Source organism: Crotalus tigris, unplaced genomic scaffold (assembly GCF_016545835.1).
Source record: "Crotalus tigris isolate CLP2741 ecotype Arizona unplaced genomic scaffold, ASM1654583v1 scf7180000024338.4412243, whole genome shotgun sequence".
NCBI classification, from domain to species: domain Eukaryota; kingdom Metazoa; phylum Chordata; class Lepidosauria; order Squamata; family Viperidae; genus Crotalus; species Crotalus tigris.
Genome location: NW_024100508.1, coordinates 851791 through 878977, shown reverse-complemented (window position 1 = coordinate 878977; position 27187 = coordinate 851791). Strand labels below are relative to the sequence as shown.

General features: G+C 35.7%; 1 protein-coding gene and 1 long non-coding RNA gene across 2 annotated transcripts in view; one reads left to right on the top strand and one right to left on the bottom strand.

The window, feature by feature from the left end:
* SYNPO2 (synaptopodin 2) overlaps nt 1–27187 on the bottom strand; it is an 81561-nt gene that overhangs the window by 5879 nt on the left and 48495 nt on the right. The window contains exons 2-4 of the mRNA XM_039325646.1: nt 17667–17818; nt 14389–15167; nt 7157–9375 (exon numbers count right to left, since the gene is read on the bottom strand). Coding sequence (XP_039181580.1) covers nt 7157–9375; nt 14389–15167; nt 17667–17818 — 3150 coding nt within the window. The remainder of the gene's footprint in view (nt 1–7156; nt 9376–14388; nt 15168–17666; nt 17819–27187) is intronic.
* LOC120300091 overlaps nt 1–27187 on the top strand; it is a 157759-nt gene that overhangs the window by 85938 nt on the left and 44634 nt on the right. The window lies entirely within an intron of this gene.

Genomic DNA, 27187 nt, shown 5'->3' with positions numbered 1-27187 from the left:
CATTTCTCCTAGATTTTATTGTGCCCTCTAGGAATTATGAGGATTTAAATCTAAAACACATGTAGAAATACTACTATCACAGGGAAAAAAAAAATACATACTGCTATGCAAAAATATTTGGAATTTCTAACATTTTGCACATTTCAGTCTGTAACTACCATTCAGAATAGTGGAATTTCTTTTTAAAATATTTGCCTATACCATTTAAAACCAGAATGTGGTGCAAAAGTAAACTAATTTGAATTCACTCAACCCAAACCACCAAATATATATATATATATTAAATTATATATTATATAATTTAATATTTAGTAAGTAATAGTAGGTTTCTTTAGTAACATAGCTGAATATATCTGATTGTTCCATTTAACAAATCAATGTTTACCTTTGATTTATTTATTTCATTTTTTCTTCCCACTGATATATTAAAAGTCTTCTAAAATTTATGAAACTATTTTAGAAATGGATGGCTGATAGAAATTTTATTTATTCCAAAGACTAGCTAAAAAGTATAGCTTCTTCCATCCCTCCTCCCTCCCTTTCTTCCTATTTGAATTAGACTCCTAATATGACATATTAAATCATTTTAATCTTTTAATCTTTTCTTTCCTGCTTCAATTCTAATCTAGATTAGCATTCTCTGTATCTTCACATTAACAGAATATACATCTTTTAATGAGATAAATAAAATAAATATAATCTTCGTTTGCTTCACTCTATTCTCTTTTAAAAGAATGCCCTTGAACAAACAAATCTATCCACACATTTACCTTTGTAATTTCCCTTAGAGTGCTTTTCTCTTTTGTTTCTTTCATTTCTGCTGAAAAGTATATCTGGTGATCTTTAGATGTTTTTAGTCAACTATTTTGGATACAGCAAACTTTTTCTTATTACCATACTACTTGTGGTAATAGTAGCCTTGAATTTACTTACAAGTATTAGGGAATTTGGTGGCATTGTTCTTAATGATGGGTATAGATATCTCACGACTATTTATACCTTCACAACAGAAAATTATATTAGGATTACCATAGTTTAGATAATCCTAAAGGGATTGGAAAAGTATTGAAGACTATAAGGGCACCAAAAAATACCCACTGAATTCTATTGCTATAATTTCTCTGTTATTTAACATTGCCTTTTTACAATGAGAGGATTATTTTGGAAAACTGCACCATGAATACATTCTAAGTGTATCGTCCAATTAAATATGTTATAGATCAGAGGTCCCCAATCCTTGGTCCATGGACTGGTTGGAGACTGGGCAGCGCAAACAGCAGGCAAGCATGTGAAGCTTCATTTGCATATGTATAGGAACTAGTTTGTGCATGTAAAACCATCCCCCCCTGCCACTGCCACCAGTCCATGGAGCCAGAAATTTTGGGGACTGCTGCTATAGAAGGTAAAGGTAAATGTTTCCCTTAGTCAGTCATTTCTGATTCTAGGGGGCAGTGCTCATCTTCATTTCTTAGCTGAGGGAGCCAGAATTGTCTGAAGGCATTTCCATGGTCATGTAGTCAGCATGACAATAAGCCAAGATGCATGGAATGCTGTTACATTCCCACCAAAGTGGTACCTATTTATCTACTCTCATTTACATGCTTTCAAACTGCTAGGTGGGCAGGAGCTGGGGCAAGTAATGGGCACTCACCCCATTGCATGGCACTTGAATCTCAAACCTGGGCGGTCAATTTTCCAGCTAACAAGCTCAGCTATTAACCATCACTCCCTCTCCTATGCTGTATGCTATAGAAGAGTAGAGTAATTTGAAAAAAAGATGATATGTTTCTAACGCATACAATAAAGGCACTTTCTGAGTTCAGTGTCATGGAATGTAATAGTATTTTCTTACTTTTTGTGCTGTCAAGAAAAAAAAATCTTGCTCTAAACCCAAAGATGTTTTTTCAAAAGGCAACTGAACTTTCTTGTTTTTTTCCTTGAAAATATTTAACTTCTCATACAAGAAGCTTCTTCAGTTCAGTTCTTGTTCTAAAGCTTCCCTACTTCCTTAGTGAGAACCTATACAAAGCACTTATTTCACAAGTTCACATTTGTCAGGGATTGCAACATGAATGTAGGGACTGCAAGAATTTGATGAGGGTGGCTATCTGGTATGTGTGCATGCTTAAATGTTATTAATTTCCTCCACAACCACTTTCCATAGGCCATTCTGCCAATTGGTGGTCTATTACCAAATTGGTAATAAATTTGGGAAATAGGAAAGAGAGGATACTGAAGAAGGAGCTCTGGTAGGTAAAACACCCACTGCTTTGTGCTATAAATGTTCTTTCACAACATTCATTCTTATCATTCAGCATAATATCCAACTCCCATTCCACAGGTTATCCTTATGTCACACCAGTTTTTGGAAGAGTAGGATGAAATATATATTTCTGGATTTAACACTTGAGGCTTAATTATGATTTGGAGCACGAAAATTATTATGTACAGAACAACAGTGGCAAAATTCCATGAGGTTTAATAATTTCCACAACTCTACAAAGTTTTGTGTTTCTTCTCTTATTTGCTGGCTTCTCAATGTGTTTTTTTTTTTCTAATGAAATTGCCCCAAAACACAGGTACTTCAAAAATAAGACAAAGCATGGCAATTCCTTGAGAGTTCAGACTAGTTTGAGAATATTCTACAAAACCGTAAGTCATGATTTCTATTTTCCCTTGAGACTTCTGTGCCTTTTAATAAGAATGACAGTTAGTGCTTATTGGAGTTGTGGTTAGGAATGATAGTAATTGGTTTATTTAAACAGTAGGAACAGATACCATTCATTGAAGTCACTCACACTACTCAGCAGCTGGCCAGGGCTTTCAGTCATTCCTGTCCTAGGCCATATTTGACCAAGAGGCGAGAGGCACTGTATTCTATTACCAATCCCCTTTGGGAACTATTCCCTGTGAAGTAAAATATGAGAAGCATTCTAAACCTCTCTCCAACTCAGAAAGAGAACATGCTTTCCCAGTGCCATAGCAATATATAGGGGGGCATAGTAGAGTTTCCAGAAAACGCTTTTTAAAAGTAAACATTGAAGTGACACAGTATACAAATCCACTACTGTATGTCTTCTTAAATAAATGTTGTAGGTGGTTATTTTGAAAAGAGTATTTAATAATTGTAAGTGTAATATTCTTCTTTAGGAGAGAGATTATTATACAAGACACCTTTATATAGAATATATATATTGATTTGAACAAATACGTTCAACAAGTTAAAACTACTTCATTTGCAGACTTCCTCATGCTATGTTATGAATGGTTCAAAATCATGTCAGAATTGTAATTCTCAATAACTTGGTCGGCCAAAGGGCAGTGGGGGATGGGAGACAGGGTTAAAAAAAATCAAGGCAGTGGTCATAATCCTTTTGTATATTTCTTCATATCACACACAAGAAAGGAGTGGGGCTTTGGTTATAAGATCATGACTGCTGTCTTCACTTTTTCGGCATACCCTGCCTCAGTCACACTTCCAGGCCTCAAAGCATTCATTAATCTACTTCAGAAAACATAGATTTCAATAAAAAGCAATTCACGCTAACACATTACACCTTTTTTAAATAAATAAGATCAGACCCCTGTGTCTGCATTAAAATTTCCATATGCATATTCACAGGATCCCACCCTATCAGTTCAATTCATAATTCAATTCTGACAGATATGATAAGAGCTATTCACCATACTTAAAGCTGAGGAATTTTCTAGGGAAGATCTTGAGAAGAAGAACATCAGAAACATGGAATAATAGAATAATAGAAGATACATAGAAGCAGAATAACCACCCTTGGGAGGATAAGCCACTGAAACAGAATAACATTATGGCCAGAACTGGGAAATTATTCTGATTATTTCCTTTGTTTATCATTTGGCAGAAAGATACAAGACTATAATATTACTCTACACTAGTTTGCTAGTGGTAATATATTTAAGGGGCAGATTCAAGAATATGGATTAAGTGGAGTTATTGATCTACTTTAATGCAGTATTCTGAGTTATTTTAGGGAAGGAAGCAAATAAGGAAGAAAGGAAAGCTAATATTTTAAAATTGCAGATAAATATTTGGGAAATGAAAGAAAAATAAAAACGAAGAAAGGAACAGTTTTAATGTTAGAGAAAAATACAGCAAGTTGCAATTGGAAAATGAACAGAAAGATCTCAAGAGGATTAAAATATTGGTACCATATAATCTTAGATTGTATTGCAAAGAATCCTCTGTATACATTTCTGTGCAGATTGTTGATTCATTAAACAAAATTAAACAATCACCCTTGACTTCCAATATTGGCTAATTCAGATAAAATAATTTATCTAAAGCCAAGTAGCACTTGGAACACCAGACATGGGTCTTATCGTAATTAAGATAAATACTTGATCAATATATTTAAGACCAAGGTCCTAGTCCAGCAGTTTGTTTATGCAATATAGATAAAGATATGTATTGTCAAGGAATGCTTGATCTGCATATATAAAATCTTAAATCTCTTCCAAATGCATAACACTATAAGGCACATTTCCACGTCTTTTTCCTTTTTGAATTTGTCCTTCAACATGCACAAATCTTCAACCTTACAAAGACAAAAAAACCCATCTATATTATAGAGGAAATGCTGTTCTCACTTGTCTTGTGTCCATAATTCCACAGTCTGCAGCAATCTGTTCATATAACCTATTCTATGGCTTCCCTTACATTTTTCTTTTTAACCATAATGTCATGCCACAATGGTGGAAATGGAAACCAGGAAATTATATTTTGGTTTATGTTTCTGTGTATCAAGGCATACACTGTCTATAAAGACATTTTAATTATGATTATTGGTAAAGGTGAGTAGGTGCATGTATATGATGCACAATCATTTATATTTTAGTAATATTGAATCAGAAGCTTCTGCAATTAATTTCATATCATTCTTTTAATGGCTGAACAAATTACCATAATATGTCTCTTTCTTGAGTTGTTCTAGCCAAGTGGTTATTGTGAACAGAGTAACAGGCAGAGCACAAATTCATTTCAGTTTCAAAGAAATCCAAGAAGTCAAGAATTTTTAGTGGATTATTGACAGCAGAGGTCCTTGGCATCTCCAATTAACAAGACAAAGTAGCAGTGTTGACAAAGGTCTCATCCTGAGTTTCAGAGTCAAAATAGACAACATCAGTCTTGATGGGTACTGTGCAGTTCCCAAAGCAGACTTCATCAATAGTAGGTGCCTTTACATAAAATCTTATTATTCAACTGTTTCACCATATTTATAGCTTACCTCAAACTAAGAATAGACTTTTTGTAGATTTAAATTAATTCATACTATTTAGGCACAACCCTAAGAACAATATTCTGAGAGTAAATTCCTCAGACAATAGTAGGAATTACTTTGCAAAAGACATAGGATTATGCTATTAGTTTGTTGTACTAGTTTAACTAATTATTAGCAAACAAATTCGGTGAAAGAACAGGAAAAGGCCATCAATTAGTTATTTCTTATCCAACTTTGTGAATATGGGTTAAACTCATCTGAGTGCATTGATCTGTAAATATTCACCTACAAATTGAAACATTACTGGATACAAAAATATTGTCCGTTTGTATCCAAAGACTGAAATAAGGAGGTATAATCTTAGCAGAAGATGGCACGGTAACAGTGTCTTGATCCTCCTGGTCCACCACATATTAATTAAAAGCAGAGTGAAAACAAGAATATAGTGAAAAGAAATACAAGTGAAAGAAGCAAGATCAGAAAGTCTCAAATGAAAAAAAGAATGTGCCCCAGTGATCAGCAATGAGGTCAGGAGTCAAGCATATCATATTTCAATTAGGTTTTTGGCACATCACTATTCTGGTTGCAAAACTGATATGCAGGGATATGTTCTTTCAGATTTTAGTCACTCTGCTTTCACAATGACATATTGCACCATTTCCAAAGCTGTAGAAGCCAGCTTATCTTCTTGGCTCTTCAAGAGTTCTAATTATTTTTTCTAATGACAGTCAAAGAACCACGCTAATGTCGAAGAGGTCAACGTTGTTTAAAAAGGGAAACAGACTAAGCTTCCTTCCCTAATGTCTTTCTTTTTCCAAAACTTGCTATAATCTTCCTTAAAAGATACTTATAGTTTCAAGAAGAGAGAATCAGAGGTAATTCATGATAGTGTGCCATATTTAAACTACCCTGAAGGCCCCATTGTGTGAAAATATTACAACTGAACAAAAAAAAGCAACCTATCTGTGCTAACATACACAAATTATCCTCTTATGGGGATAGGAATTATATGAAACACAGCCTTATTATCTGAGTGTCTACATAAGCCTTAATTTACATAGGAATATTCTCAAAATCATATACTTCTGCTGGATGATCTGTAATCTTAGCTGAGAATCAAGGAATTTCTGCTTTGAGTTTATAATTTTACATATTCAACTTTTGATTGTGGGAACATAAAAAAAAACTTATACATTCCCACACTCATAGATGCAATACAAAAAGTTAACAAAAAGTTAACAATAGGACTCACCCCATTATAATGAGGAGGCTTAACAGAATTTTTATAAGGATACAATTGCAGAATTGGGTCAAATCTGTGTTGTATACAAACTGTATTCATGAGTGATAATATTTCCATTTTCCAGAAATAATTGGTTGGCTATACTCAGGCTGTTGGATTAGCATATTTTCCTTCCCGAAGAGTAAAACCTGGTGAAAACTATGTTCTAATTGATAAAATGCAGGAACAGAATCCATTAAGTATGTGTGTATCAAAGCATTAATGCCTAATGTACTACTTACTTAATACTAGTACATGACTGTTATAGAATATCCTATGTGCCAGCTTGGATAATAGTAATAAATAATGAAAGTATTGTATACATAAATGCATACAATTTTTGCAAATTAATATTCATTTTAATTCACGTAAAATAATTGACGTATGCACAGTTACCTGAAGTAATTATCACTGAATTTATTATATCATGGTAAATGTGCATACATTTTCAGGCTTAAGCCTTTTTTTGGACCCGATTTTATGTGATATATTTGAAAATTATTAAGTAAACTGAGGATCATTTGGGGTGTCAGGTTATGATTACAAAGAATTCAGGCAAACAAAGTGAACAGTGAGTTGTATCTATATTTTACTCTTCAATAGCTGTCGGTTTCCACACCTGTGCTGTGACACCAACTTTCTTGGCTGAGAATTTTGGCCTGGGAACAGAGAATACAGGAGATGCTGCTGGTTCTTGCTTCAAAAATGTAGGGCAGCCCATTGATGTATAGGACTCAATTACAGGACTAGAAGCATTTGATGGGAAGAATGGTTGTGAGCTGTAGGCTGGTACAGAATATACTGAAGAAGCTTGAACAGTAGAGGGAGAACCAGCATTGAGTACTCTTGATGGTACAGCTTGTTTCAAGGCAGACACTGAATCAATCTTGGGAAGGAGATTTTCCTTAGTATCCGATGGAGCTTGAAAAGTAAATAAAGATGCATTAAGCTGGTATGGCTGATGCTTCATCACTTCTAAGGAGCTTAATGGTTTCTTAGATTTTTTCTTAGTAGTTTTGGTAGCTCCAGGATGTTTTGACTGAGGTTTGATAGCAGCAAGAGGATAAGATGGAGACTGGATGGGATTATAAGCCACAGGGGGTGGTGCTCGAACATTTGATGAATACTTCCAACATGCTGGTAATGATGGAGTTGGGGATGAAGCCTGGGGCCGATTGGCCTGCACAGTTTCTGAGTCTACTACATACTTTTCCATCCGTGATTGCCTTTTAGCAAAGAGCTGAGCTCCCTTACCACTCAATGCTGGGGGCATCTCAAAAGCTGGCCCCATTCCACCAGCAAGAACAGCATTTCCTAATGGAGTGAGAGGTGTTGTTTTAGGGGTATAATTTTGGTGGGATGATGAAACTTGAGCCCCCTTAAAGGAAGACTCCAGGTTAAGAGTACTAGGAGGCTGTGGAGGTTGCGGAGGCTGTGGAGGGGGATAAGCTGGTTGTGCTACTTTGATGACTGCTGGACTTATTACTTCTGGAGATTTTGGAACTGGAAAGATTGGAGCTTGAGTAACAGCCACAACTGGAGGTGACCAGACTGGTGAAATAGGTGTTGTGGCAGTAGGAGAAACTTTTACTGAGGGTTTGGGAGCAACTGGGGGTGGGATCTTTTGTTTGGCTGCCTGGATTTGCATGAAATTGCAGGCCTCTGCTCCCAAGCTGAGGTAATCTTCTTCAGGACCTGATTCAAAGCCACCAGGTTTTTTGCCTTCTGTATTCTGTACGAGGGACAAAAGAGCAGGATTTGGACTCATTTTGGGAGCTTCTTTAAACGTAAACATAGGCTTTGCAGTGATTCTTCTCTTGGCCTCCTGTAATATTCCAGTTCTTATTGCGGGCACAGCAATCCGTTCATCCCTGGATGCAATCTGCTCTGTTGATTCTGTTGGAGACCACAATGTTGACTGACTCATGTTTGTGGCCACTGGAGTCAAAACAGTTCTATATAATGTTTCAGATGGTGGACTGACTGAAGTATAAGGAGGTGGGGCAGGTAGCTCAGAGGGAAGAGTAACCATGCTTCTTGGGGGTGAAAATGGAACTGCTGCTCTGTTCTGAATACCAGGGAAAGGTTTGGCTGTTCTGTTTGAAGTAGGCGAGCTAACAGCTTCTGGAGGTGGATATATCATATTTATCTCTGGGACAACCCTGATGCCATTTTGCTGAATGGTCATCCTAGGATTATGGTTCATTTCTATGTAGCTTTTGCTTATATGGCTTTTCTGCATTCTGGCAGATTCTTCTTGTTTTGCCTGATAAAAGGAAGCACTCATATTTTGGGTGGTCTCTGTTGAAGTGGCCTCTCGATGTGCCTCAATTCTATGCATACCCTGCATCTTCATTGCTTCTTGTTCAGCAGTGACCTGGTCTACCCTTTGACGTCTTTTGGCAAACATGAGTGCCCCTTTGCCCTTGGTCTCTGGAAGCAGCTGTGACATCTCGTCCCCACGTTTGGGTTTTTTTTCAATCTCAAGTAGTCCAGTATCCCAATCAAATGTCACAATCCGTTCTTCTTTATCCAAGTCAGAGAAGAAATCTTCATCAATTTCTGACTCACTTGTGCCAAATAAAGTTACTTCAAAAGTGTCCTCCTTCTCACCTTCTTCACCCTCGTCTTCTTCACCTTCGTCTTCGTAACGTTCTAGTTCCCCAGTGCCGTAGCTAACTAAAGTATATTTTCTGGCCCTTTGGCGACGCTTCTTAAACATCAACACTCCTTTGGAGTTGGGATTTGGAGCTGCTGTCAGTAAGAGAGCAATACTTTTGCATTTAGACTTAGCTTCCTTCACCTGCTTCTCTGATAGGCTTTCACTCCGTCTCAGCCCTGTGGGAAAAGAATAAGGAACATATTTTAATGGATAACATGACAACAATTTTAACAATAGCTATGTGGGTTATAAGACTGTAATGCAAATCTTTTTTTCTTTAGCGTCTGAATCCTCTCCCCTACAAAGAAAGTACAGGCAGGGCATTAAGATTAATCTTTTCCCACAGTTGCAACCATGACCATTCCATAGCAAGCATTCCTTCATTAGTGAAATTCTTTGATTAATCTTTTCTTCTCACAGATTTGTTATCTCAATTTTCACAAAATGTTGATATTATATATCTACACATAAAGAAGAGATATATGGACAAAGTAAGGTAGAAGATAAATAAGTGGGACTTATTTTTTATGGTGGATATTAACTTGGACATGCAGCGCTTGAGAGGTTTTAGGATTTAGATATACTAATTCAAACAAGACCAATTTCTGTAATAATAAATAATTCATACAGGATTTTTTTGTTGAAACATTATCTGGACAGAAGTACAGTATATGTAATGCATATATTTGTACATTGTCCATTATGTAATGGACTATTTTTTGGAATATAATAATCACGTTAAAGTAAATTTTGGTGAATTAGTTGTAGCATAGAATATATTTCTTTCTGAAAGGTGTTTGTTTTTTCTTGAGGCATCATTCCTAGTAAGATCTAGGATGAATGAGTTTTTTCTTGTTCTGTGCTTTATTAGAATTTGTTTTTTTATTTTTATTTTTTATTTTTAACTTAAAATTTAAGTATTTTTTTTAAATTTAATTTATTTTGTTCCTTTGAGTTGATTTTTAATCCTGCAGCTTTATGGCAAGATTTTAAAAGTGGTTTGCCATTGCCTACTTCCTAGGGCTGAGACAGAGGGACTGGCCCAAGGTCACCCACCCACAAGTATTTCATTGGAGTTCTTTTTTAAGGAGAAGAACCCTACACTACTCTCCATGCAATTACACTGTTTAATTATTGTCTATTACCAACTTATGAGTAAAAGGGAGCAGTATATAATAAATCTCTTCTAGCTCAATATTTGAGATAATGCACAACCAGGCAGAGACTTCAGAGGCAATAACATCAATATACTGTTAGATCAGTGGAACTTAAAGTGTTTGTGAATGAGTGTGTATATGAGTTGCCAAAATAAAGTAGGACTATTTTATGCCATTCCTAACCAATAAATATAAAAATAACCCTTGGTTATTAAGGATTTGGAATTGTGAGAACATGTGGGAACTCTCACAATGTTGCAGGATTTGGAGAGGCAATATGTTTATGTGTATGGATGTATAAAATTCAGTCATGTGAGAATAATCAACCCCAAGAGACTAGTTTATCAAAATGCTACCTATCACCTTATCTCTGCTTACTTGTTCCTCATTTTCTGGACACCGTGTTACTTTTTTTTTTAATGAAGGAGTGGACTTCTTTAAAAATTCTTATGGGCCTGATATATATCATAGAAGCATTCTTCAAATGATCCTGAAACTGGCATATTTGCATACTCTCCTTCTTTTAATTTTTAAACAGTATGAAATATCTAAAAAGTCAGGAGGGAAAAGGAAGTTTGCTAACACCAAAGATTACATCATACTAGGTCTCTAGGTGACATGTTGAGGTCTCCAGACCTAGAGCAGGGAAATGACAGCACGCATTGCATCCTTCGCCATTTAGTCTGGCATTTTCTTTAGCCTCTAGAGAGAATAATTTAGCCAATGTGTATTCTTAGAATGAACAGTATGTTCCTGTCAGGAATATATTCTGAAATACCAGATGGTTGACAATGGCAAACTGGAAGACGTGTAAATTAATAGACAATTTTTTTCATAAAATTTACTTATTTTATTTATTTTCATAAGCAATACATTTTATTTTTTGTCTTGTTTTATTGATTAATTGCCAGTGCTTTTTTTCTTAAAAAAAAAAAAAAGGTGCCGGAACTCACACACGTCATACAACCCGCCTTGCCTACCCTACAAGGTTCCATCCAAAAAAGGTGCTGGAACTCCGTTCTGGGTGTTCTATGAGAAAAAAAGCCCTGATAATTGCTATCTGGTTTGAAATGCATTGTCCATGTTGAGCATTCAGGACAACAGTCACAAATTTATACAGATAGCTGGATAAAGTCTCTTGAAGGCAGGCTATAGACTATATAGGCTACAGACTATATATATTATGGCCAAGTTGTGATATGATGTTCATTGAAATGAAAAGGTCAGATTCAAAGGGGGCAAGCAGATCTGGCTTATAGAATGTATTACTGATGAAGTGCAGATACTACAAGAAACCATTGGCTATCGTATCAAACTGTCTGAAAGTAACCATGAAAGTAATTTAAATTAAGGGCAAATCAAGGGTGAAAAATAAGTTAATGTATTATTGGAGTCCAAGTAGGAATGAACATCCAAAGAGGGTTTATGTCTGTGTAGCTTTTTATAACATGTGACAAATCATGTTTGCAATTGGTTTTAAAAGCAGTTCATTATAAAGCAGAGTAGCCTACTGAGTTCTTAGTCCAGTTTCAAATACAATCCCAAAATATTATGAAAACCTATTTTTGATTCCCTTTGCTCCTCAAAAGTAAGACTTGTACAAATATTTAGCATGTTTTCTAACACATTTATTTTTAAATGAGAACACAAATCTGAGCAAATATTTTATCAGTGCAATCTGATTATTGATTGGGAATATACCTGACTTAGAAAGTTTAAAGCTAAACTAATGTGGAACAAAAATACTAAACAATAGAGTTTATAATCTAAAATGAACATAAATTTTATATATAATCAAGCTGCTAATAACATTTTTAAGAGCTGAAGATGATAGAAACTTGTGTTTATCTTGAAACAACTGCTAGAAGTTGCTAATGTTATGTTTATCATCAGATAAATTACTCTTTTTAAATCTTCATTGCCTGTTATATTACATTTTCACATTTAGCGCAAGTATCACTCATTCTGCAATGCAAAGATATTTGTCCAAATATTAGGAAATAGAAACTAAGCTCTAATTTTATGTGAACTACCCAGAATCAGTCCTATGGATAGGAACATACTTTTGAGAACACATACATAGGATTGGCTCATAGAATTCACACATATGTGGCAAAAAATAAAGGATGCAGATAATTGTAATGCATTAGAGAGACATTAGAGAATTATAAATATATATATTTATATTTTATTTGAGAAATATTAGTCTATGCACACATTTTTGTTGTAAGTAGTTCTGCCAGAGTGATAAAGTGTGGGATGGTTATTTATTTGATTTTATGCCACAAAACATGTAGATGCTCTGTTGTTTTATTCAACTGTAAGCTGCTTGAGAGTTAGACTAAGGTTAGAAACATAAAATGGCATTAGCTCCACCCCAACCAGTTAGGCTATTTTGGAATTTGAGATTTCTTCCATGGTAGTGAAAAATGTAATAATAATACATTATAGGTAACAAGTTGCTGTTGCTTTATAAGAATCAAAACCAGATATCCTAGATATCCTAATAGTTGGCTCTCAGTTTGCTATTTTACCTCTTAGGCTCCATAAAGCATCTCTATTGTTACATTGCTATGTTGTAGATATGCTTGTCAATAGCCATATAAATGTACTCTCATAACCGCTTGCAAAGTGTCCTTGAAACTGTAGTGTAAGGGCTTCCTAAATTAATTTGTGACATGGAAATCTATTTTTAGAAGGAATGGATTTCTTTTCTCTTTTCATGTTAAGTATTGAAACCCTAAACACATTCAAACTAAAGTATCTCCACGTCTCAGATGAAAAATATTAGTATGATTGCTTTGTTCTACTCATTTCTCTTTAAAGTAATGATGTAATTTGTCAGGCATAAGTGTGCCAAAATGCCAAGGATGTGTGCTGTTCCTTTATACATCATTTAATATGATATAAATATAAATATGTGGATCGCATATGGACACTTTAAGTCTAAGCAACAATTTAATCCACAGGTTACGACAAACGGCTCTTGTCCTAAAAATACACATATGGAGGAATTTGCAATGGGTGAATATGCCTAACCTGGCAGGCTCTGTTAAAGATAGCTCAGGGCTACAGTATGTCATCATGCCTTGGCCATTTTGCAATGAAATCCCTTGATGGAATTCTTGAAATAGTCAGAAATGATTGCCCAGATGCCAACAATAGAATTGAATAAACAAGCAGATGCTTTGACAAAATATATTTCAAGTTAGTCTTTTCAAATTTTATTACTGTTTGGTCCTCAGGTTACTTCCAACTGCAGTCTTTGCCTAGATTCTGCATTGATTTCCAGGTATAGGAAGCAAAAGGAGTAGTAAGTTCACTTACAAACTAGGGAACCCTTGCAAAACTGAAAGGATCATATAACTAGCCAAAAATACACATGCTGATGTCTGTCAAAGTAACTTTCAGCAAGCATCATCAAACCTCACTTCTTGGGCCTTTTCCTTTCCTTTCCCTTTCCCTTCCCTTCCCTTCCCTTCCCTTCCCTTCCCTTCCCTTCCCTTCCCTTCCCTTCCCTTCCCTTCCCTTCCCTTTCCTTTCCTTTCCTTTCCTTTCCTTTCCTTTCCCTTCCCTTCCCTTCCCTTCCTTTCCTTTTATATGAAATGTAGCTTTTCTTTCTTGTTTTCTTCTGGGATTTTTTAAAAAATTAACTTTTAAGCCCTTCTTAAATTATCTAGTAGATTTTTGATAGAAACATATCCAGAAGAAAAAAGTTAGTAATCAATATCTCAGACATGAACAGGTTTGCATTCCAAAATGTGCTCTCCAGTTAGAGTTACAAAACATATTGTCTGCTTGTCATAATTTATTTTAGCAGAGTTTGCAAAAACAGTTTTAAAACATTAATAAAGAAATGACAGTTGTTTAAAGAAGAGATACAAAGAAGAAAAGGAAGACATATTTAGGTAATTCATCTTTGAAATATTTATTGCTACTAAGCAGATGGTTGCAACTGTTCTCTGCCAGAATGCCTTTCACAAAGTATAAATCTCATGCTCTGCCACCCTAGTTTAGCTACACTGTACTTACTGGCGTGCCTTGCCCGGTGCTTGTGAGGTCTGCTGGGTTCCTTTTCAGAGGGCTGTTCGTCTTCCCCCTGCTCTGTGCCTTCTGATGAGATTCCAAAGGAGACCACAGAAGGAGGTGCTTCTGACTGCCCTCCTTCCACTTGAGACTCTACACACCCCTTTTCAGCCAGAGACCTGGATGCTTCTTTTGCCTGGTCAGAACAGTCCAGAATCACTTCCACCTTAGTGAGAGAGAGTTCCTTTCTCTCATCTTCATGAGTTGCTTGGAACTCTTTGCCACCAACAATCTGGACTATCTTGCCTGTCCACTGGGCAGAAGGCTCTTTTACCCAGCTAGTCGCTTCTTGTGTTAGGACCGATCCTGTTTCCAGAGGCTTGCTCTCTTGGACCTCCACAACAGTCAGACCAGACCCAGTGCTGCTGCTTTTATTCCTGTCAGGCGAAAAGGACAACTGTAACTCAACTGTAGAGCCAGGCTTGCCCCCAGAGACGGCAGACGCCTCCGTGCAGTGTACTTTAGGGGCTTCGATCACTTTGAGAGGGATTTTGTAGCAGGGGATTATTTCTTGCTTTGCCCCAGAAAAATCCACAATAGTTTGCTCTATGTTTGTTGGGAGTGTTTCCTCAGTTGGCACTATGATCTGCAATTCCTGGTGGGGACTTGGCATTGCTGTTCTGATCTGTAGGGTAGTGCTTTCTTTATATTCCTTATCTTTAATTTCAGTGAGGTTTTCATTTTCTAGTTCTGGACTTAAAGTTTCATTTGTCCCATTGGAGAATCTGCAAATATATAAATATACAACGAAGTGTGCAAAATTTGATATTCATGACCTTGAAAACCATTTTACATAACAGTATTACCGGTATATATAGAAAACAGCTAGTTTAGTGTAGTGGATAAAGCATCAGGCTAAACCTGGGAGACTGCACTGCAATGGCTAACATAAATAAGATCTGGAAAAGAAGATATATTGATATAAATGAAGTCCTGTGATTGCAGCTGGTTTTCATCATATTGTGTTACTTGGATAATCAATGCTTGTGCTCCATACATATATAAAATAAATTCATAAACATTTCCTTGTAAGAAGGAAGACTGGTGATAAGCCAGATAATTGTTAATCTTTATTGATAGCTTGGGTTCTTGGATTGTATGCGTGCAGGGAAATGTATTGTATAATGAGACTAATGAGAGACCGCGAGGGGGTGGGGAGAGAGAGAGAGAGAGAGAGAGAGACTGGATTTTGAAAACTTTATGTTTATGTATGAGACTTCTCTACAGTCTCACTATCACACATACACACATAAAATCTGGCATTTATTGGTAAGAATCAGGTACTTTTCTCAAATAATTACTTTTCCTGTAAGGAATTTGATCAGAAAACTCAACTTGCTCAATTCTCCACAAACTCCAATTCATTATGTGTAAAGATGACCCAGGAGATCATTTCCAGTTCTTTTATACACATTCTTCTTTCTCTCTGAAGCTTTCTGCATATGAAGGTTGCAGAGTGAGTGTCTCTAGGAGGCCCTGGAGCATTTATTGAGCCAGCTGAATTCAGAAATCCACCAGTTCAGCTCCTACTGCAGAGAAAATGCTGAAAAACAGTTTTGCAATATCTCCTTTGGGGCTCTGGGGCAGTTTCCCCCTACTCTCATTACCTTCTGGCTCCCTGAATATCACTGTTGTGATTTCCCCACAGAGAAGCCCACACAGAAGGCCATTTTTAATTTATTTGGATACTTTAAGACAAGGAGAAATGTGCAAGAGCACAAAACTCTGCTTAGAATTGGGAAAAGGCTACGTAAAGCCAGTGGTTCTGTGGAAGGGACTTTAGTGTAGATATCCTAAGCATCTTCTCTCTGTCCTGACAGTATAGGTACTAATATTTTGCTAATATTACTTGGATTATGCAATTCAATAGGAATTAAATTGGCCAAGAAGACATGGGTGATTCTTCTTATTTCTCTTTCCCTGTTATATATGTTACAGTATCTGTACAGTACTTAACATGGATGCAACTGAGATACAGTTATTGAACTGACTTAGTCAATGCTTCAGTGGGAGAGAGGGAAGGAGGGAGGGAAGGAGGGAGGAAGGAAGGAAGGAAGGAAGGAAGGAAGGAAGGAAGGAAGGAAGGAAGGAAGGAAGGAAGGAAAGAAGGAATCCAAGAACTGTAATTTAGAAGAGAAAACCAGGAAGTTTTCATATACAATACATTACCTTATGATTAGCTGCTACATTTCCATTAATAGATGTTGCATTACAGAAATACCATATATCTCTACAAGCCTGATTTTAAGGAATTTAAATTCTATATACTGAAATATCATTACTTAGAATAAAGTTGCATACAGTAATAACATATGGAAAAACACTAATCTGATTAATCATTGCTCAACTTGCAATGACACATAACCTGACATTTATTTATTTATTTATTTACTTACTTACTACGTACTTGCTTACTTACTTATTGCCCACCTCAAACCAGAAACATGAATAACAAAAGATAACCTAATTCTTTTGATCCCATGTACGGGAGGGAGGGGGAATTTGCTATTTAGAGTCTGAAAACTGCCTGGTCTAGCACATATAACCTTGCAAATTACATAAACTAGTTTGACATTTTACTTCTTCTCAATCTCAAATAATTGTATGTTACAACTGGTAGAACAATCAGTCCTGCCCATGTTTACTCAAAAGCCATTTGCCAGATTTAAGGCTACAAGCTCAATTCTTTTAATTAATTACTATTTCATTATTCATGTAAGCAAGTTTGCTTTAACAAACATGTAAATGACAAATCATTGTGGTAATTGAATTTATACTGGCATTAGCAAAAAAAAAAAAAAACCAAAACAAAACAAAACCCTACTGTATATTGTATAAACTTCCATGAGGCCCTACATCACTTTTTCTCTGAAAAAAATAAACTGAAAAATTATTAGTGTCTTGGGTGATGGTGCAAGTCAAGGAAACAGAACTCATACCAGCAATTTTGTGTTGAAATTCTTTTCCCAGAGTGTTTCTGGACTCAGTTTAAAAGGATTGTGACCAGCCACTTAGGAATCTGCTTACAAACACCTGAACTTTCCTGGGCATTAAGATCTGTTAAATTCACAATCTAAAAGTCACCTCTAAGCAAGATGGGTGGCATATAACTTTCAAAACAAAACAAAACAAAACAAAATAAAATAATTTAAGAAAGTGATTCATGAGCTAATGGTTGAGGCTGTGTTCTATCAAGATAAGAAATAAATCTGAATTTCTTTTACCTTTTGATAAGCATTTGAAGAGTGTCAGTCAGGCCTTCCATCAGAACAAGAACTTCAGAATAAGTTAGCTCAGCACAAGGGTTGCCATTGATACATATCACTTCATCTCCTTCACATAACCCAGCCTTGGATGCTTTGCTCTTATTTCGAATCTAAAAGAGATTTGAAATAAAAAAAATGAAATCATTATTTATCAACCAGCTTCTTTGGCTTATTTAGGGAATACAGACCTGTCAAAACATCTGAATTGGTGTTTTTCTTTATAGTAAGGAAATAGATGCCTTATACATTTTTAATCCATCAAAATACTTTGTAACAATTATTAGTTTCAAATTTAGATAATTGTACAGAATTGTTTTTTAACAAACCAGAAACTTTTTCAGCACTGGACTATGCTTTGTCCTGCATTCAAAATACTAATGAGAGATTTGTCATGTAAATGGACAGCTGAGTCAATTAGCTCATTAGCATAATATTACTTCAATATATATTTAAATTCAGCTACATATAAGAAGGCTGAGACGATCGACTATGAAGCCAATTGGTCATTCACATGGCATATAAATTTCACCATTGCAAGTTAAAGAGAAATATAAATGTTAATGCCAAGCTACAAAGAATGCTCACGCTACAACAGCCATGTTCTTCTTTGCTTGCCAACAGATCCAGGAGGGGAGGGGGGGTGATGGAATGCACAGGTGGATTCTAACCACATGGGAATCAAGGTCATTCAAGAAATGTTATTGCAAGCAGAGACTTCTCATAACAACCTTCCGAAGACTAATTGGACAATGTGACCTGGACTGTCAGGGGGGAGGGAAGATTTTACTGTTTTTATTTATTATTCTGGCACCATATTGCCAGAGTTGGTTTTCTATTCATCAGTGCTGATATGATATACTCAATAAAGTTTTGCATTAGAGATTGGAATGTCTCAGCTGTGCTTACTTCGTTAGGATCATTAGTCAGAACCTTAACAGTTAATTTAAAGGAAAAATTGAATATTTGAATATCACTTCAATAGTACAGTAGGAATATCTGCAACCAGCTTTTTTTTCCATCTCTAAATGCAGTTCATGAAATCAACAGAGATTTTTTTCCAAATGTGACATATCCTGCCCTACCAATATTCAACATTCCTGCAAGATTTGCTAAGCATGAGTCATACTGAGTTGCATTAAAAATAACTTTAAAACCCAAACTCTTGGCTCATTGGAAACCCAGCTGCTACACAGACAGGGTTAGACATAGATTGGAATTTTAGTAGAATTTAAAAGATACAAGTCTTCATCAAAGTGTTTCCATCTTAAATAAGACCTAAAATGTTTTATGGGTTCCAAGACCTACATTAAAATCTACATACTTGTACAGTTTAATAATAAAATAGTATAATGTTTTGATATGAGCTGCAGTATTAGCTGGATGGTTACAAAAGCACATAAGCACTAGATATATTATCAAATATGGGCATGCATAATTGCAAAGATTTGGAGTCTGAAGAGTTTGAAGAGCACCTAGCAGTGCAGTAACCCAGGCATAATAAAAATAATAGTTTCAATGATTAAAGAACTCTAAATTGCTATACCCGCTTAGTATCCTATATGTGATGCTGGTTTACTCACTAAGTCATACTTTAGGCATTAATATTAATAGAGAGGGAACTTTTGTGCATACAGTTCCATGAATACAGGCAGCCTGGAAAATTTGGAAAATGAACATTGGTGATAAATGTATAGGCAAGCAAGAACAACAATGAGGAATGGAAATACGTAGAGGTATGGTTAGAGGTAAGATCTAAATATGGGCACAATTTATGGCATTGCACATTGCACTTAATAAGATGGCATATCTGAAACTATGTACAGTGGAGTTAGGGTTCATGAATATGCATAATGGATTACACTATAACTTACTTAATAAAAAATAAAACATGATAATTGCATTCTGCAGAGTGAAACCATTAATTCATCCTGTCCATTGTTGTCAAACCTAATTGGATTTCACAGAAGAGATTCATCAGGAAGGTTATGCAATGCTTCAGAAAGAGGTGCTTTTGAATGTGCAGAAGTGTATAGCACCTATCTGTGACATACTAAAACTATGTTTGTTTCCAGGAAGTAACCACATGGACTTTTTATCAGACATGGTTGCTTTAATAAACTACTTTTGCTAAGTAGTGTGGTCATGTGACAAAATGCTTTATGACTATATTGCTTAGTGACTGCCATTCCAGTCCCAACTGTGTGTGTGTGTGTGCACATGTGCATGTGCGCCTGTGTGTATATACACACATACATATACACCCAAACACAGGTACACGTACATACATGCACACGTACATACACACATAAAGATATACACAGAAAGTTAAATGAAATAATAAGGAAAGGTACTACTTGGGATAGATTAAGTCTTAATTCATAAATGAAGTGTTGCTTTCTACAATGGAATGTTAGTATAATACATATTTCAACAAGAGCCTTATACGAGCATTTTCTTCTATTCCTTGCAATCTGTAAATGTCATCCATAACAGGAAAAACTAACACTATTTAATATTTGGTTAAATATAAGCTTGATATTGAAGAACATAAAAAAACTAAAAAGTCATAAGCCAATTCAAGGATAAGGTTATTGCAGTGTTCATTGTATCAGTTCATTTTTGATATCAGGTATACTTTCCAGAACATTGAATTCTGTTAAGATTTTTGTTTCCACTGTACAACTTTCCTATGGTGACCATTGTGGCAGTTGCGTCCATTTCAACTTGGTTAAAAATTACAATTCATTTTCATACCATTTTACCACCTTCACACTTTTTCAGTCAGACCTTGGCTAAGCATACTTTAAGCTCCTATGAACCTGTCCTTCAAAGAAACTGCAAATCATAGGTCTCTTGAGAACAATTCCAAATTAGTAATCCTTGGCATTATTGTGGGCCATTCATCTTAATTGTTTAAAATACCAGGCATTCATTGGGACAATAACAAAGCTCTCTCTGTAGCTTTTTGCTCCTTCCATAAAAGATAAACATTTACAAATATGGTGTGGTATGCTGTGAATGTGTTTCTTTGAGGAAATACATAAACATTCATGCTGCCTTGGAAAAAGCAAACTTTGGAACTGTTTGATATCAGCTGCTATTAAATAGAATGGCCGTTGCTTGGAACATCAATACAATTTGTTCCAATTTTTCACCTTTCAGTAGTATTGCATTGTATTTGCCATAATTTCTAGCTCGCATGGCATTTGAACTGAAATCCCCTATAGTCAAGAGACACTGCATACTATTCCAGTATGATTTTAAATAGCCTTATATTTAAATGGCCTAACATGATAATAGATGGTAATGTACTAGTATTTGTGCTCTTACAACAGAGAAATATGCATACATTACAAAATAATGAATATTATATTCAAGGAATATTTCCCTCTATACCATTATATAAGGAAGGAACAAATGATGTAGAACCAGTTTGGTCTAATGGTTAAGACACCAGGATAGAAACCAAGAAATGGTGAGTTCTAGTCCTGCCTTAGCCATGAAAGGGTGACCTTGGACTATGCTGGGTGACCTTGGACCTTGGACCATCTCTCAGCCCAACCCACCTCACTGGGCTGTTTTTGTGCAGAAAATAGAAAGAGGAAAGTGCTTTGCATATGTTTGTTGCCTTGACTTATTTATTAGTAAAAATAATAAAGGTGGGATAAAAATAAATAAAATAAGGAGAATATGCAAATTTCCATATCCCATATAATTAAAGACTATGATGGAAGGCTGGTTTTAAGCAATTTCCCCACTCTTGTACCCTCTGGATCTGATGGATTATGGCTCCAAATGATCTTCAGCAAACAGGACACTGGAAACAAAAAATCTACTATGATTGAAAAGGTAAATCCACAGTCCTGAATTCTCTATTTCCTACTTAATCACTCCTTCCTTCCTTCCTTCCTTCCTTCCTTCCTTCCTTCCTTCCTTCCTTCCTTCCTTCCTTCTTTCTTTCTTTCTTTCTCAGGGCCCTAAACTTTGATCCAATAGTTTGCATTTGATAGCACCACTTAAAGAGAATTGTCTGAAAACAATAACCAAGTTATGAAAAGATACTTAAAAAGGACAAACTCAGACTGACTTCCTTCCAGTTTTATGAATTATGACTCCCAGAATGTCCCACCCATCATAACCATCACTGAGATTTCTAGGAGTTGAAGTCATGTACATCTGGAAGGCCACCAGGTTAGAGAAGGCTTTTTAAAAGTATATTTTTATTTATTTATTAAATGTATCATATCATTATCCATAGTGATTCTGGATCTAGATGAAACAAAACTTTTCATAATAATGATGAGGATCTTAATTCACCACAGTAGCTGTGCAAGGAGTATATCAACCTTTTGTTTGAGCCTCTTTTTTAACAGAATTCTGGAGAAGACAAATTCCTTTCATTTAAGATACCATTATCTTTCTATGCTAGATCCCTTCTGACAAGTAGGATACTTTTTTGTGTATCTTAAAATATCCTGATGTTAGATATGTCTAGACAACAGCTGCCTACTAGAACCTTTCAAAGGCTTCCTCTTCTTCTGTTGCAGAGAATGTTGTTCCCCATGAAAAGTGAGTATCGGAAGATAAGGTTTTCTTGTAAGCATCTTCGATAAGTCACAGAGTATTGCACAGGAATATGTTCCGTTAATCCAAGACCAAATCATATGGAACATTCTGTCTCTCCTTCTTGAGATTACAATATTTTCTTCCGTAGTTCATCTTATAATCAGAGGCTGACCTATGAATAGGCATAATGGTATATTGCATTTGGCTAAATACAGACTAAGAACTGCAAAATATATATCAGCAGACCTTAGAAATCGTGTCAATGATGGACTATGTTCTTACGATACCTTTACCAGTGCTGGTTTCCAGTTCACTTTCAGTTCTAATTTAAATGGGTGTCTCTTATTTATAAAACTGAACTGAAACAATGAGTCATATTTAAATAGGCATTCCAGAAAAGCTTTCGAGACCAACAGTTGTCATCCCTTTTATTTACACCTCATCAAATATTCTATCAAAGAATCTGAATTTTACCGTGATTGAAAGAAAACTCCCACTTTTATCAAGAATTTCTAACTTAACTAGTATTACTCAAAATAGTTGTTTATACTTCTCTATCTCTCAACACACATTCTCCCAAGTTTTAAAAGTTTCAAAAATAAATACTGCCCAAATGCAAAAAAAAATCCTACATGTCTTTCTTCCATCCCACGTATTGCTGACTGTAATCACCTCCATATCCCCATATTTCCAAGCAGGGAATCCAGAAAGTTGCCACTGAGTGCACATATGTTTCCTGATTGACAACTAGCAAGTGGAACACACATGCTTCCTCTTTTCTCTGCCTGCCCAGTTTTGTTCTTCCCATCATGCCTTGCAGTTCAGCCACCCAACCTCTGCCCATTCCTAAGTACTTAGCCAACTGGAGATTGCTTTCTGTCTTATTGCAACAAAAGAGGCATTCTCTCAAATGGCTCTGCCACTAAAAACCAGACGTTCTGGGGTAGTTGGCAGGAGTACCACTTAGATCTTGTCTGCATCCTATACATCATACACCAGCTATCAGTTGAAAACCAGTATTCTATATTACACTCACTTCCAATATCTTCAAAGGACCAATAAATATTTTAAAGTAATAATTTCTTAACCAAAAGCCTTGAAATTGAATAAAAAGGTCTAAATTGTATTTAAGATAAAATTTCAACTGTTGTTTAACATGAAGCAACAGAGCAGCAAGTCTCGAGCATTTAAGAATTCATTGGGGCTGACAGTGAAAGTCTAGCACTGCTAAAAATTGATGAGTTGCTTTGGTTGTTCTGTATATTTTCATTAATAACTTCATATGCTGAGACTATGTAGATTGTTTATTTTAGAAAATAATTCTACTTTTTAGATAAATGCTTAGAGATGAGTTCATATTGAACAATTATATTGTTCTACCTACATTTTCAATGTTCATCAATTTCATTTGAAAAATAAAATTAAGCATAAACATAGGCAGTTTGTGCTAGAATTTAATTCTATAAATATTTTCTTTGCACAAACTAGCATTTTTTTCACCTATGTTGGAAAACTGCAGAAGTCATCCTAGATAACTTGTCAAGTCTGTTACAACAATAATACACTGAATGATAACAGAAATTACTTGCAGTATTCAGAGTATTGAATAATGCATACTGTGCCTCAGGAAATACTGCACCTAAATTTGATCAGTGGCAGATTGAAAGTTACTTATTTTCTAATCTGAAAATAAGAATTTTGGTAATGAAATAGGGAAAGCATCACTTGAGATTAAACTCACATCATAATATACCAGATTACATACTGCATGAAACTTCCATCTACATATTTGTAAATGTGGTCTCTTTTCACATGTTACTGGAATAGATGAGAATTGCTTATGGCTAAAACAGATGTCTGCTTTGATACATAACAGTACAGTGCAGAAGTAATTTGGCAAACACGTATCACAAAGGAGGACATTTATGTCTGAATATACATGTCTTATCATAGTACTATGCTATTTTTGACACCTATTCTAGCTGCTTCTCCACATTTAATTAAAATAATGTTTGTGATTTGATGACTCAGTTACTTTGGACTCTAAATTGGGTTACTAAAATACCAAATATGCTATTTCCCAACAAACAAACCATATAATGGCTTAACACAATGGCCTAGTTCACACAATATGCTAAGGCAATGATTGACTTCTTACAAATTGCTAAATCTCAAACTATGAAATCACTCTACCATGCTACTGAATGTAAAATCACCTTGTGAGTTTTATCTCACAGATATCTCATAGTGCATCAGATGAAAAGTGATGGTAATAAAATCCTTATTTTCCATTATTCTATATTCTCAATAAGGTTGTTCAGAAGGCCTCAAAATGCATTCATCCCAGGTAATGTTTCTGCGGGATCCAGAACCATGTCTTACCCCATTCCACTGCCATATGTTTAGGTCTCTCTCTCTCTCTCTCTCTCTCTCTCTCTCTTTCTCTCTCTCTCCCTCCCCCCCCCTCTCTCTCTCTCTCTCTTTCTCTCTCTGTGTGTACATATGAATATATATCAATATCTATCTATCTATACACACACACACACACACACACACACACAGTATATACAATATACATACTGTATGTATATATTACCTTTCCTGGTCCCCTTCTTTATGATTCTAAACATATGGATCAATGTTCAACAATAGGCCAAAAAAGATCCTTTTGACAAATGCAACAAAATAACTGATAGCTTGAAGATTTGATTTACTTTCAAAAGTTATATCTAAATAGGTACTTATTATCATCACGTTAATGAATGCTTTTTGGCAGGAGTCCAGGGTGAGCAACTGAGGGGGGATGAAGTAATGATCCTCAAAATATTATCTGGCGAATTGAAGATACAGCACATTTCCGAACAGTGAGCACCATGCGTCATACTAGAGCTCCATGTTTTATGAGAGGATATTGTGCCGGTCTCTATTTCTATTTAAATGGTGTTTGTTCTTGTTTTCTCCACTCTTAAATAACTTCTATAGAAATAATGTTTACATCACCTCTCCTGCTAATGCTTTCAGAGTATACGACTGGAAAAGAATAACAGATAGTACTACTCTTAAGATACCGCTATCAACTTACCTATACAGCCTTTATTACTGCACTATGCATTAAGATATGTTTCTTAATAAACCTCTTAGAAAAAACATTATTTTGGGGTACTAATGGAAAGGAATTATTTTCTTCCTGCTTTTTCACACAGGTTTTAAAGAGGCAAATAATTAAAAACAAATGTCATGAAAATGTTCCTTGGATTCTCCTCTAACTGCAGGACTAGGACCAAGGAGATTGTTACAAAAGCTTTCTTTGTACAAAACAATATACATTTATACACTTCTTCCACACAAAGAAGGTTCCTGTAATAAGGAAGTGCTGGAAACTCAAACAAATGTGCTTGTTTTCACTGAAATACATTTTTGCTTTTTTTGCAGCATCAGTTCCAAAATTGTTGGAATCATGTTGACTATCTATTATGCTTGCTCACAATCACAGCAGAAATAAGCTTCAGGGCAGCTGCTAATTATATCTTCAGTCCCCAGGGACCGTTTTTTCCAATGGGTTTAGTTTATTGCTTTCCTGTGCATAATGACACAAATAAACCAGGAAGGCATACTTCCTTTTGCCCAGAGGGAATATTGGAAGCAGCACAAAGTGAAGTAAATATAATTTATAAGGATCTTTTTCACTCAGAATGCAATTATCACTCATGGTGATGTCACTTGTTAATGCTGAAAGGAGCACTCAATGTGGTATTTTTTGCTATTTGCCTCATTGCTTGAGCAGCCTTCCAGTTAGCACCAGGAGCTACAAAGCAGACAGAAATCCAGTTTGTGCCTAACTTGTAAGTAAGGCAGTTATAGCAGGAATTAACACAGTGCTCAGATTTCTGGGGAACGGCTTAGTCTCTGTCTGCTGCTTCTTGCGACACTTCCTTTAGTTGCTGTTCTTAAAGGCGCATTTTTAGAAAAGGAGAATAAAATATATAGAGTAGGAGGTAGGGTGTCTTCTCATCATATACTATTAGTATCAGATTAGAAATATTTTTACTCTAAATATGCTACTAAATTCCTGGGCGTCTTCCAGAAAAAAGAGACCACTGACTATTTTTCAAAAGAACCCTTCTCCTTTTAGATGCATGACAAACACATTAGTTTAAGGTCAAGATATTACAGTCCCAAATTCAATCCCAATCTAACACATTTTTCCCTAAATTACACTTGTTTAGTGAAACATGAAATGCCCATTAATTCACAACAATTTTGTCTCTTTGTGTTCTTTGCTTTTGGACTTTTGACCTGACAAATAGTGGTTTGGTGCATTAAGGAATCAATATTCACTTTCCAGGACTAGATTACAGTTGGCAAAAGGCCCAGGATAGGATTCGCTTAGAATACTAAGCACTTATTCCTCTGTTCATGGCTGAGCGTTGTTAGCGTAGGATTTAGCTTTCACAAACATCTGGCCTTGCCCCTGCTGTGAACTGGAAACTCAACTGAAATTGCCTGTATTTATTCATTTAGTATATTTCCAGGCAGCCTTTATTTTTTAAAAAAGGAACAAGTACTGGAATATTGCTCAACAGCTCAATCCAGAACTCTTTGGTTGTATTTCTAATCTATTTCATTTGGTTGCCTTTGTCTTGCCCTGCCCTGCCCTGTCTCCCCTTGTAATTTATCTGAACTGCTTACACTATCCATTTCCTGCCTATTTTATTCATACAAAGCCTGTTTTGACTTGAAAACCAGAATTTAGAAATGTTGAGGCAATGTTTTCATAGCTAATATGATTCTCCCCTTTTATTTTTCTTCTGCAGAATTAAGTACTGTGGCTGCTAAATCCATCTCGGCAAACTTCAGGAATAAGTTGCCTGGTCTGGCCTGGGTTGACTTGGTCTTTTTTCTTAAATTACCCT